Raw genomic sequence first — 13,847 nt, 5'->3', positions numbered from 1 at the left:
TTTTGTGATATTTTTTACCTTATATTATATTTTTTTATTTTTGTGATATTATAATTTGTTATTCTATTATTATTATGTTTTTTACCTGATATTATATTTTTATATTTTTTGTGATATTATATTTTTATTTTATAATATTATGATTTGTAATGCTATTATTTTTGTGTTATCATTATATTTTTTATCTATTTTTAAATTGCTTCCTTTTAGGTATGACTCCACCTATGATCATTAATGGCCAATGTTTTGGTCACCGTTTAGAGCCTAACCAAGTACTACCTACAACTTTCAGTTGTAGAGCTAAATAGAGAGGCAATGGGAAGAACGACAGTAGTGCTTGCATCAACCAGAGCGATCAACTAGTTCCAATGAGAGACTCTTGCTAGTTTGACTCCACCATGACGATAATTAATTACAACTTTGTTTCAGTTGTTCATTTTTGTTATTGCCACTAGTTTGTTTCTAACGATAGTAGTGCTTTGTATTGTTTTATGTTATGTTAGACATATTTTGTTGTTGAATTTACAATGCCATTCATAGCAAATGCACTTGTATCATTTATTTGCATTGGAAACATGTTTCCGTTATATTTTGTGATCAATGGATATGTGCTTCTGTGAGGGGGTATTTTTGTTAAAAATAAACGGTATACTTAGTTAAAAGGGGTGTGTGTTAAACAATTCCCTGAATGTATTTTTGGATTGGTGTTTGAACCGGTGTGGGCTTTCGTTTTCCTTGTTTTATTCAAATAGTAATTATATTTGACTTGTACTTTTAAGTTTTTCACTTTTATTCAAGGGAACTTCACATCACAACTTAACAAAAACGCTTAAATTTATGGATTTTTTTTACTTATATAATATTTAATTTTTTCACTTATACTCATGCGAGATTTCAGCTTACACTTTATTCCAACAAGAATCCCTAACCCTACCAAAGAATTTATTCGACATTGAAGCAAATTAGAAAGCTACATTTCATTATTGGTTCCTTATTCCTGATTCTTTAATTTATCTACGGTAAAGTCCCTTGGAAAGAAAAACAAGCAGCAAGTCATATATTTATTCTCCAGCAAAACAGTAATTGAAATCCCTATATATCCATCCAAAATAGATAGCAGAACCTGAACTTCATAGACGCATTTGGAAAGCCACCGTTCATAATTAGTTTCCAATAATACCCAAGTCATTCTTTCACAGGCCTCATCACATATCTCTAACAGAAAGGGAAACAAATAAAATGGCAAGTAGACAAGTAAGATGTAACCAGTGTGGATCAGTATTAATGGTTCCGGCGGCAGCGGTCCGTGTTGTTGAGTGCAGAGTGTGCCATGGCATGAACCAGATTCGACCCTCCACAGGTCCATGGAGTCAAGTATACAACTCCTTTCATCAGTTTGGAGGTCGTCTCAGAAGCTTTGTGAATACCATAATGCCTGGTTCAGTTAACAGAAATCCGGGTTATTATTATGGGACGACACCTCAATTAGGGTATTATCCTCAGCCACTAAGGCCATCATACAATGTATTTGGCCCAAAGAGGGCTGTCCTATGCGGAATTCGCTATCATGGGCAGGATAGCCAGCAGCTAAACGGCACCGTGAATGATGTTAAAAACATGAATATGTTTCTGGTTAAGTATTGTGGGTTTCCTAGGGAATCCATTCTCATTCTCACAGGTGTTTCCATATACTTTCTTATGATATTAACATTTTGAAACACATAAATAGTATAGCTTTATTCATTTCTTCATTTTCATATCTGAACATTCAGAACCTACTGACAGATGATATGGAGGAGAGAGACCCGCTAAAATTCCCGACAAAATATAACATTCAAATGGCCATGAGGTGGCTGATTGAGGGTAGCCAGTCAGGGGATTCATTGGTGTTCCACTTCGCAGGGCATGGCGCTCAGGAACCGGATATGTCTGGAGATGAACTTGATAGGTCTGACGAAGTAATATGTCCTGTTGATTCCAGAGAGCAGGGAAATATACTTGATGATGAGATTAATGCTACAATTGTTAGGCCACTACCACGCGGTGCTAAACTTCATGCCGTTATTGATTCATGCCATAGTGGGACTGTTCTTGATTTAGCTTATGTTTGGAGCCTGAGGTCAATTTAGGAATTAATGCTTCTTTTATCAACAGTAAATATGTATCATACTCTTTAGACAAATGCTAATCATTATTTTCAAGGTATTGGATAAGTAATTAAAACAAGAAATATTTTTTATTGAATAAGCAAAATTAATTACTAAGTTTTTTTTTTTTTATGTTTTTCATAATAAATACTTTTTCTTTTAAATTTCTTAATCAATATCCTTGTACTGATTAACAAGACCATACTCTTTAATATTTGCCTTTGTGTGTGTATTGAATGTTTTTCTACTGTAATAGCAGGGAAGGCTATTGGACATGGGATTATCAATACTATCGAGTTCGTAGACCTAATAAAGACACAAGTGGAGGGGTAGCAATTTGCATTTCAGGTTGCCACGATGATCAATCGTCCAAAGAAACCCCTGTATGTAAGATTTTTCCCGGTTAATTGTAATTACCATGTGAATTTCTTTCATATTATAATTGTGTGGAGATAATTAAATATATTAATGCATGAATTCATGTGGGTTGGTTTGTGTAGGCCTTAAGTGGTGGCTATGCGTTTACTGGCGCCTTTACTTATAGTTTCATCTATACCATGCTAAATGAACCTGGACTAAGTTATGGTCGCTTGCTCAGTGCCATGCGTTCTATCATCCGTGGGATACCAAATGACCCATATGCTTCGCTCTTTAATACAGATTTTATCTTTGCCTCAAGACAGGTATTACTCTCTTTCACATATACATTGATATAAGGTTAAAATAAAATTTTGATCCAGTTTTTTTTTTTTTTTTAAGTTTTAATTTGATCTCTTAAGTTTTAAAAATTTCACTTTGTCCTTCTAACATCCATGTTAAACTATGACACTAAAAGTATCAACTTTGCCTGAAGTGATGTATGCTACAGTTTAAGTTGTCCAAACTAATGCGATAAATTCACAGAAGAAGAACCAATTTGATCTAATAGAAAATTTTAAGGGACTAAAGTAAAAAAAGAATTCAACTCAAGGGACTAAATTAAACTAAAGCCTCAAATATAAAAAAGAGACCGAAATTTTATTTTAGCTTAATATAAAATACGCGAGGCTCATAAGCTTCATATTGGAATACTTACTATATAATGTATGAAGTTAGTGTTATAAATGGCTTGGAGCAGGATTTGCAGGAGCCACAGCTATCCTCTTCCATGGAGTTTGATGTGTATGCAACCCGGGTTGTACTATGATGGTAAATTCACGTTGGAAAATAATTATGAGATTTTAACAGTGTAGACTGTTGACAGAGATTAAAGATGTACTACTGTTCAAAATAAATTAAATGAAGTATTTGAGATTCGTAACATATTTAAGAACCAGAAATTTATGGTATATTAGAACATGTGAAATGAACATGTTGAAGCCAATTCCAAACTACAAATGTGTACCCCCTGCTTTGCTTACATACAACATCTTGAAATAATGTTGTATAAATTATTGTAAGAACTGTTATACATATCCTAATTATTAATGATATCAAATTTTAGGAATTTTTTTCTTTTATTTTTTTTGAAAGACAAACACAAACATGATTCAAAAGGCACAAAATGTGACCCAAATAAACTGTCAAACATTACACCAGGTAGCAGAATAAAAACAAACTAAGGGACAATTACATCAGCTAGCTACACTAACTCCAGGAGAAGAAGGTCCTTTATACTTGAACCACACCCCTAAAGAGCATCATGTTTAATTTCATATAAATATACGTGTTTTTGAGGTACATATTAATAAAAAGCGGAGGTAATGTCAGTATGAAATGGAAATTAATTAATTTGTTAAAGAGAAACAAAGAGTTCAATTAAAAAATCTACAGCATATTTTTTTTCTACTTTTGGAAACTATATTTGAAAAAAAACAAAGGAAATCGGCTTCCATGCAGTGAAAAAATGAAAAACTATTGAACTAGTTCCACTGTACAAAAATCGCAGGAATATGCTGGTATTCTTGTCTATGTATCATCAAATATTGCAACAAACTCCCTCTTCAGATAAATTTCTATGTAATCTCTTAGAAAACCAAATGAATCAAACTTCGTATACTATATGTTAAAACTTAAAATCAATTTACACACCTCATTGGAGAAATTATACAAAAAAAATAAGATTAATCGATGTTCTTCTCATGATCTTTTTTTTTTCTTATAATTATTTATGAAAAAAGGTGTAATTAACTTGTGGATACGAGCAAATTAGAAAGCTATATTTCATTGGTTCCTTAGTCCTGATTCTTTATCAACGGTAATGTCCATTCGACCGAAAAACAAGCAAATCAATATATTCACTCTCCATTAGAAAAGGAATTGGAATTTGGAATCCTATTCTGCATTGTCCTCTCCAAATAGATGGCGGAAGCTGAATTTCATAGGCGCATGCATTTGAAAAGAGTCACCCCACACATTTGAAAATACCCTTCGTAGCTAGGCCTCACCATTCTGCAATAGCTTTCTAACAGAGGTTCGTGTCTTTGAGTGTCCAGTGTGCAGTGGCATCACCCACATTCGAACCGCGGCAGGTCCATGGAGTCAAGCCTTCACTCCTTTCATCACTTTGCAGGTCGTTTTAGAGGTTTTGTAATATAGAATTTTAAGTCAAAACATAGTATATGCATATTGAAAATTTGATTTTTATGATTAAGGTTTAGGTGACTTAAATGTAAAGTAGAATATTATATTTTATTAGATGAACCTTAGTTGAATAAATGCATTAAAAGTTATTTTTGTTTCAATTTTTCAGAAAGCTTATTTATTATAGTGAGTGTGTGAGAAGAAAGATTGTGAAACAAAGTTACTTTGTTGAAAGAAAAGTGTCTTTGTGTGATAGTGTTATCAATTATTGTAACTATCGAGTGAGATACTTGAATTGTAAAGTGATATACTATTTAGGGTGTGTTATAATCTTGTAATTATTTTTGTAATAATGAAATATTTTTTGAGACGGTTCAGTGAGTGTAGACAAGAGGTGTTGAACCACCACGTTAAATTCTTGTATTTGTTATGATTTTTCTTACAGTATAATCTTTGTTGTGTTTTTATGATCCTTTGTGAGGGTGAGTAATTTTATTTATAGGAACATTGATTTTCCAACATGTAAATACCATGATGACTAGTTCGGTTAACATCAATCAGGGTTATTATGGGACAACTAATCAATTTGGGTATTATCCTCAGCCTCCTCAGTCACTAAGGCCATCATACCATATATATGGCTCAAAGATAGCTGTGCTATGTCGAATTCGCTATCATGGAAAGAGTTACAGACTAAAAGGCTCCGTGAATGATGTAAAATGCATGAAATACTTCCTGATTAAGGAGTTTGGGTTTCTTAGTGACTCCATTCTCATGCTCACAGGTGTTCCTATATACTTCCTATTAACTTTTAAAAATAAATTAGTTTAATTACTCATTTAATTTTTGGTAGGTTTTAAATTTCAATTACAGTTTTATCACGTTTGTTGATATGCAATAATTCATGAACAAATGCGATCCTTATTGCAGTCATGTTGTGATTGTGAACAGTTAAAAAAACTTTGATATTGTGGTTCATATCACTATACAGATTATTTTTTAAAATCTTAATTCCTATACGAATCATATATATAAACTGTACATAGTTCATTTAAAAACTACTCATATTAGTCCTCATATATATACTTTTGAATATGTTTTAATTACTTTTTGTATCATCAAAATGGTAGGAACTAAAATAAATTAAAAAGTATATTTATAAAAGCTAAAACAAGTTAAAAAGTATGTGTAGAAATTAAATCGAGTATTTTTTTAGGTGTAGAGACTAAATATGTAAAGATTGATTAGTTAGATATAGAAACAAAATGAGTAATTAATCCAAATAAATATCAATATCCATATGTTTGTGATAATGGGCTGCAAGTAAGGAATTAAGGGGAAGATCAAATATGGTAAATATATCCTTATTCTTTTACTTTACACATCTTCTAAAGCACGGTGTACCATTTTATTTTCTTCATGCCATATCTAAACATTCAGAACCTATCCACAGATGATAGAGACGAGAGAAACCAGTTAAGAACCCCAACGAAATATAACATTCAAATGACCATGAGATGGCTGATTGAGGGTAGCCAATCAGGGGATTCAATGGTGTTCCACTTCTCAGGACATGGCACACTGGAAATGAATATGTATGGGGATGAGATTGATGGGTTTGACGAAGCAATATGTCCTGTTGATTATGAAGAGCAGGGAAAGATACTCGATGATGAGATTAATGCTGCAATTGTTAGGCCACTACCACGAGGTGCTAAATTCCATGCCTTTATTGATGCATGCCATAGTGGGACTGTTCTTGGTTTAGCTTTTGTGTGCAAGATGAATAGGTCAGTTTTGGGAATGCTTGCTCTGTGAACAATGAAAACCTCTTTAATTTGCTTTTTTTTTTAATTAAATTACCAAGTTGGTTCTTGAAATATTTAAAAATTTCCAAGCAGGTTTTTAAATTAAAGTTTTTGTTAGTTGAATTTTCCATCTTATAAATATAAATATATATATATATATATATATATATATATATATATATATATATATATATATATATATTTCAATTTGAGTCTTTAGCTTTTCTAAAACAATCATAAATTGTCATTTTCCGGCGATTTCAAATTATCATAAACTAATTTTAGGGATATGCTTTATATATATATATATATATATATATTAGAGACTCAATTAAAAAAAATTAAAAACTCTTGACAAAATTTTAAATAGCTTAGGGACCTACTGAATATTTCACTCTTTTTTTTAATTGAATTTGTTTCTTGGGTAATAGCAGGGAAGGTTATAACACATGGGAAGATCAAACCTCCGTAGATACCTGTATGTAATTAGCATGCAAAGTTCTTACATATAACTGTGTGAAGATAATTGAAGATTCATGCATGAATTCATGTGGGCTTTAAGTGGCAATGAAGTAAGCTATGGTCGCTTGCTCAGTTACATGCGTTCAACCATCGGTAGGACCAAAACAGGCATATATAGTGCAACTAAATGGCCCAATTGCTTCGTTGTTGAATAGACAGGTATTACTTTCTCTCATAAAGCTTCATATCGGAACATCCTTACCATAATGTGTAAAGTTTGTACTATAATGGATTAGCAGGAGCCACAACTATCGTCTTCCGAGATGTTTGACGTGTATACAAAGCGGTTTGTACTATGATGATGATAAATTCTATCTCATCAGAAAATTAGGAATTGTGAGATTTTATAACCGTGTAAACTGTTGCCAGCGATTAAAAGATGTAATATTGGAAATAAATTAAACCAAATATAGGAGATTTGAAACATCTAAAGTTAAGGATCAGAAATATTTTTGGTTTTTTTGAAACAGAGAATGACCACTCAACTTAAATATTTTAAGCGTGTGTGTTTGGATACAGAGAATCAATTTTGGGGGAAAAACTATGATATCAGAATTTTTGAGAAACAACAATGTCTTGTTGCTGCTCTACCATGGAGTTCGCATAATTTTTTTTCCACCATTCCGTTACCCCAAACACATACTAAGTCGTCTTTCAACTTGGATATATATATTCTTTGCTTTATTAAACACGTGCTTATATTTTTGGACACCCATAAATTTCAAACTTCATGTTAACATTTTTTTCTATTTCTCCCATGAGGTAAACACCTAATAAGAGGGTATCCAATAATCATTTTTCTTAGTAAATACAGCTTCAAATTTAATCATTGTTGCCAATATTAGTGATATCACTTTGTAGGTCTCTTTGATTAGCATGGCATAATTGTGTGGTAAAAAAAAAATAAGGTGAAGAAGAAATAAATAGAACAGAAATTAATATATGTGAGATTTAAGAGTTATTTTTATTTTATTTTCATCTATTATATATTAACAATTTTTTATAACTACTGTAAATTAGGATATTTAACTTTCTAATAGATTTGAAGGTATATCAACAAACTTGAGTGAATCTTTTGCACCAATTATAAGATCACTTTTTAAACATATAATAAATATGGATCATAATTTCTTTTTATCTTTGTCGTCATATCATAATAACATAATACTTAATATTTTTTTCATTTGTCTCGTTTAATCGTACCTTAATTTATTTAGGGAGGTGGTTGGGGGGTATAGTTATTGATGAATGAGTTTGATGTCCCAACATCACATGCGATAATTCCAGAGCACAATAAAACTTAATTAAAGAACACGCGTGAACAAAAAAGAAAAAGAGCAAAGCAGATGCAGGGCATCGAAAAACACGGGTTCATCTCCTTTCTCTTCTTCACACTGAACTGAAGCTAAGTGAGAGAAAGGACCTTCATTAACATATTATCACAACTAGCTACTAGACAATAAAACATATCAAATGCATTATTAATAATCAAACAACTTAATTAAGCATGAAGATAAAAATGGAAAAGAAGGAAACCAGACAAAAGGATGGATACGCATGTTGGATAGAGTTATTTTAGTACCAAGAGAAATCTGAGAGTTCTAATACAAAACCTTCAATTTTTTTTAGAGTATCATAGAGAACTTCTCTTTTGGATACGTGTAAGAGCTTTCATGTCTTCCTTGAACTTGGGCATGGTAGCACTAGGTAGGCAAACATAAACCTTAGCTCCTCCACTAGCTCTCATTGAAGGATCCAAATTACTAGGAGCCATGATCGACCAAACACCTGAAATTCCAAACATGTCGCATGGGACTGGCATTGTATTCACTGGCTGCTTCCACCCGAAATCAACCTTCTCCAACATACCCAAATGTCTCGCATCTGTCAGAGTCAATATTGCACCACTTTCGTAATTAAACTTCATTGGTTTCATTTCCATACTGTTGATCGAGTGTCTCATATAATCACTGCTGAAAGCAACCTCCTTTAGGGTCTTTCTGATGAGTTTCACAACCTCCAAGAGTGGTCTTTCGTTCAGCTCCTTCACTGTTAACGTAACGCATGCTTCCACGGTGGTGTTTCCGTAATATCCAAGGGGCAAAGGATCCTTCAAGTGTGGTCTCGCCCCCACTATGATAGTCAGCATAGCTTCACCATAGTAGCTCAGTTTCAAGGCTCTGGCTCTTGACCTCCAGATGTACGCAGCTAGGGTTTCAAAAGTTGTGTACCCTTTTTTCTCAGTACTTTCTCCATGGTCACTTTCTTTCATCAAACTCATCTTGAGTCTTGTGATGCTCTCACCGTCCACCTTACAGCATTCATGCGAATAATCTGTGGTTGGTGTTAAGAATAGTCCCACATCGGGTAATTCATGAACATGATAAGTGCTTATATAGCTGGATAAACCACTCCTTTATGAACTGGTTTTTAAGGGGACCTTTCGGGATTTCGCAAGGGTTGACTAGTGAATGTTCCCACTAGTCTCTCTCTTTCCCACACAGGTTTCACAGAGGGTTCAGCTTTTCCGCTTGCAAGTTCTGCTACGGCTCGTAAGAACTGAGATAACCCAGTTCCGTCACAAACAGCGTGTGAACACCCCACTACAAAGATGAAACCCCCACAGAGAAACTTAATCACCTTGAAAACCAAAGGATATTGGTTTCCAAATTCATCTTGAGAAGGAAAATCGATCCCAAAGTGTTTCGCGATTTCGACGTCGTTGCCATCTAGGTAACGAAGAGAAGAGAGGTTGCAGTTACAAATAGCCTCTATGAATGGAACTCCTTCGGTGTTGCAGTTGATTCTGAGTTTTCCATCAGCATGTTTTACTAATTTTCCTGCTAAAGGATAATAGTAAGTGAGAGCCTTTGAGAGGGCCTCTTTGATCACTTTTGCAGGGTCAAGTTTGGTAGTGTTAGGGGAATTGTAATTTGGAGATTGGTATACATAAAGGGTTTGCATGAAGATATTGTTCTCGGGATCATTGTCAATGCTAGACAGTGAAAGAATGGTTCTAGGAGTGGGTTTTGAAGGTTTGATGAATATGACCTCTCTGTTAGCAACAGTGAGGGTTGCATTCTCATATGCCATGGAATTAAGAAAACAGCCACAGAAATGTGAGTTTTTCTTGAATCGATAGCAACTATGAAGAGAGGAATAGTTTTATTTTCTTCCAGTTCTTTTTCAATTGAAATATATAGCTATAATCTAAACATGCATCAAGTAAAGTTGGGAATTGTGACTTGCAAATTCCAATAATTTCTCAAGTTAAGAAAGTTTAATTTAATTGATTGAATAAGATATATAAATTATTATAAACTGTTTGATATTGTTTTTAATTCTTGTTGATAAAAAAGAATATAATACATTATAATATACATACACATATATATCTTGATTAAAGGCAATAAGCTCACGTAAGTACAAAGACACATCTCCTTTGTCATTATAAAATTTAATTAATTAATTTATCAAAATTAATTAAAATTGATTAATTTAATTAAAAGTATTAAATTTATCCTACATTGTTCTTTTTCTCTTAAACTATCCTAATGAAAAAATTTAACAATCATTGAATTGTGTTTCTCTCACTTTTATATCATTTTAAGAATAACTTTAAATAAGGATATTTTGTAACAATATTATAATTACTGAACACATTTTAGTTTGGATCAAGTCACACCATGCATTTGTTCTTTATAATAAGCACCAAATGTAATATTTAAAAATAAAATAAAATATATGGTTGCAGCATGCACAAGTTCTATAGACATTCGGCTTATGTTTTTCTCAAAAAAACAATTAAAGGAAGACACCTTTAATAAGAAATTCTTTTAATATTTTTTAAAAATTACGTAAAAGTATTAATATTAAAAAAAATGGTATTAATAATATAATATGAAGCTGAAAATATGAATGTCAAAATGTGATAAATATCTCATATATAATTTTATGTATACATAATAATATGATTAATATAACAGTATTAATAATATAATATTATTTATTTACAGAAATATAATATAATATAACAAAAAATAAAATAATATTAATAAGATAATTAATATTTACTGTATAATTAAAAATAAAAAATGTAGAAAAGGAGAAAAGAAAAATAAAAATAGAACATATCAAGAGGCTTCTCACCATGTATATATAATAGGTCATGCTTTGATTCTTAGAGCATCTTCAATTATAAGATTACTCTAAATATTTTAAGTCATTTTTTGTGTTTCACATGTGATTTCAGCTCCTAAGATCTCTACAAATCTTTTATTTCATCAATGATCTCACTAAAAATTTCGATTGGATCACAGATGTTATCCCATATATTTAAAATGTCATATTATATATATTTTTATTTAAATGATAATTAATTTTTGTAATTTTACGCAACTATATAGCTGCACTCTAGTATATTTTTTTGGCATTCCCACAGCTACGTGTCCTTGCACTCTCCAGAAGCTTCAATTAAGAAGCCTTCAACAACTCATCTGCCATCCAAAAGAAAATCAAAGGCTCTTTCTCTCATTCTAAAAAATGAACACGCTCCACCTTTTTAAATTCACCCGCACTTTTTATTTCTTTATCTCTTTTAATATTTATTATTTAATAGTGATATTTAGACATTCAAATATCTTAATTACTAATTAGGCATTTCATTGAAACCTTTCATGTTTATCTATATCTTCTTATTACATTAAAGATAATTATTCATAAAATAAGATGAAAAAGAAATTATCAATAAGATTATTAATTTTATAATAAATTATTTAATAATCATATCAATCCTATTTGATTGAAAATGTAAAAACTATTATATAATGCATAGTTGTTAAATACTATATATCAAATAATACAATAATTTGATTGAAATTAAATGCTTCATTGAGAAGGAATAAAATAATATTTTGAGGAGAGAAAATAAATTAGAAAATTATAAAAAAAAAAATAATGAATTTAAAATTAAAGATCTTCCAAGTAAACACACAAAAAGCTTCCTAGCCCTGGGTAAAGTTATGGTTTTTATGGTGAACTGAAATTTGTTGGAAATCTCTTAGGAATAAAGGACTTTGTAAGCCTTGTTTTGAGGACAGGGGACCTCCTTCTACACTAATGCATTCTGACTCAAATTCATCTCCCTATTGCCTTATTGTTGCGTCCTTATATAGGCTATTACATTCACGCATTATTCAAATACAGCGAGCAAGTGTCACTACTAACAAACTATGCCACTACTAACAGCTAAGACCACTACTAATAAACTATGTCACTACTATGCCACTACTATGTCACTACTAAAAAAACAGATGTGGTATTCTTCCACACCACGGATAAAAGGTATTTAATTACCACATATATTATTTCTCCGATTAATAAAGGGAAAAGAGTCAAATTTGCAATCAAATACTTCTGGCAACATATATAATTTGTCTACCATAATTAACTCATTTATAAATAACACAACATACCAATGTTATAATCTGCCTAAACAAATTCAAGAATTGAAGCTTTCCTTTGTGTAATTTGAAATGATTAATTCAACCATCAAGATTTTGGGTGTGATTCTCTTCTTTGTCCTCATTTCTCAAAGTTATATGTTTCTTCCCAATGTGTGACATTAAAAAAACTCATAAATTGTGAAATAAAAGGTGAGTTTGTGAAATAAATAAGAGAAAGATAATTATTTTATTCAAGAAAGAATAATTAATTAACTATTCAAAATTAGTTAAAAGTAGGTCATTAATGATATTTAATTTTATTGACCAACCTATTATGATAATTAAATTTTACTTTTAACCCATTTCTATGAAAAAGGCCCAAAGATATGACCCCAAACAAAACCGTTGGCTACATGAAAAATAAAACATTTTTACTAATATTTATAAGTTTGTAATACATTTTTTCGTACTATTTAATAACTTTCTAATAATTTTTAATAAAAATTATTTCCAAAATTAGCTAGTAATATTAAAATTATACTAGTTAAAAAAAATTATTTTTAACCTATACTTGACTATAAATGAAAAGGCATTGATTTTTATGTAAATAGAGTAAAATGATTTTTAAAATTTTAAAACAAATATAATTTTTGTCTCACACATAAAATTATCAATAACATAATTAAATATCTTTTTGCAAACAAAATAATTTTATTTATGATAAATTAAGAGTTCAATGTCTATTCATATACATACTCTAAAACAGTTTTACATGATCATCCAATCAATCATCATTGTTTGAATTATTTTAATATTATTATTTTAAAAGTTAATAAACTTACGTACATGATTGAATAATTGTATAAATCTTTTTATATTTTTATATTGTTAGTACATAACATTTTTTTCTTATAATAAAGAGAAATGGTAGTATCACTCTCTCTTAACATGTACTCTCTATATACTAGTTGAAATCTATTAAAAAGTATCAATTTTAATAAATTTTACCTCTCATTTAATGACTTTTGATTTAGAATTGGAACCGACCAAAACATACTTATGATTTCCAACAAATTTCATTTCACCATAAAAAGCATAACTTTACTCAAGGCTAGGAAGCTTTTTTTTTGTGTGTTTACTAGGAAGATCCTTAATTGTAAATTCATTATTTAATTTTTATAATTTTCTAATTTATTTTCTCTCCTCAAAATATTATTTTATTCCTTCTTAAAGAACCATTTAATTTCAATCAAATTCTTGTATTATTTGATATATAGTATTTAACAACTATGCATTATATAATAGTTTTTACATTTTCAATCAAATAGGATTGATATGATTATTAAATAATTTATTATAAAATT

At 30.7% G+C, this 13,847-nt stretch overlaps 4 protein-coding genes across 5 annotated transcripts; 2 read left to right on the top strand and 2 right to left on the bottom strand.

Moving 5' to 3' along the window:
* Positions 1-1,093: 1,093 nt before the first annotated feature.
* On the top strand, positions 1,094-3,640 carry LOC100796113 (metacaspase-3). 2 transcript variants are annotated; one of them, XM_006584912.4, is made up of 5 exons: positions 1,094-1,678; positions 1,786-2,119; positions 2,407-2,530; positions 2,648-2,830; positions 3,265-3,640. In XM_006584912.4, the coding sequence occupies exons 1-5, from the start codon at positions 1,240-1,242 to the stop codon at positions 3,331-3,333; spliced, it is 1,149 nt and encodes a 382-aa protein (XP_006584975.1). In that variant the 5' UTR covers positions 1,094-1,239; the 3' UTR covers positions 3,334-3,640. The 2 variants fall into 2 exon arrangements, with proteins under 2 accessions (XP_006584975.1, XP_040873933.1); XM_041017999.1 differs by lacking the exon at positions 3,265-3,640 and having other exon boundaries at positions 2,407-2,534.
* Positions 3,641-4,356: 716 nt separating this feature from the next.
* On the top strand, positions 4,357-7,446 carry LOC100795586 (metacaspase-3). The gene is made up of 3 exons (XM_014778731.2): positions 4,357-5,493; positions 6,163-6,499; positions 6,952-7,446. Exons 1-3 carry the CDS (start codon positions 5,241-5,243, stop codon positions 7,001-7,003), a joined length of 642 nt encoding a protein of 213 aa, XP_014634217.2. The 5' UTR covers positions 4,357-5,240; the 3' UTR covers positions 7,004-7,446.
* A 1,226-nt stretch (positions 7,447-8,672) lies between these two features.
* LOC121172597 (spermidine coumaroyl-CoA acyltransferase) lies at positions 8,673-9,320 on the bottom strand. The gene has a single exon (XM_041017853.1). It carries the CDS (start codon positions 9,318-9,320, stop codon positions 8,673-8,675), a length of 648 nt encoding a protein of 215 aa, XP_040873787.1.
* Positions 9,321-9,469: 149 nt separating this feature from the next.
* On the bottom strand, positions 9,470-10,132 carry LOC100795051 (spermidine coumaroyl-CoA acyltransferase). Its single transcript, XM_026129845.1, has one exon. It carries the CDS (start codon positions 10,130-10,132, stop codon positions 9,470-9,472), a length of 663 nt encoding a protein of 220 aa, XP_025985630.1.
* Between the last annotated feature and the right edge of the window lie 3,715 nt (positions 10,133-13,847).

The sequence above is a fragment of the Glycine max genome, chromosome 8, assembly GCF_000004515.6.
Source record: "Glycine max cultivar Williams 82 chromosome 8, Glycine_max_v4.0, whole genome shotgun sequence".
Classification (NCBI taxonomy): Eukaryota; Viridiplantae; Streptophyta; class Magnoliopsida; order Fabales; family Fabaceae; genus Glycine; species Glycine max.
Note: the sequence above shows the minus strand (reverse complement) of the source record. Positions and strands in the feature narration are given on the sequence as shown.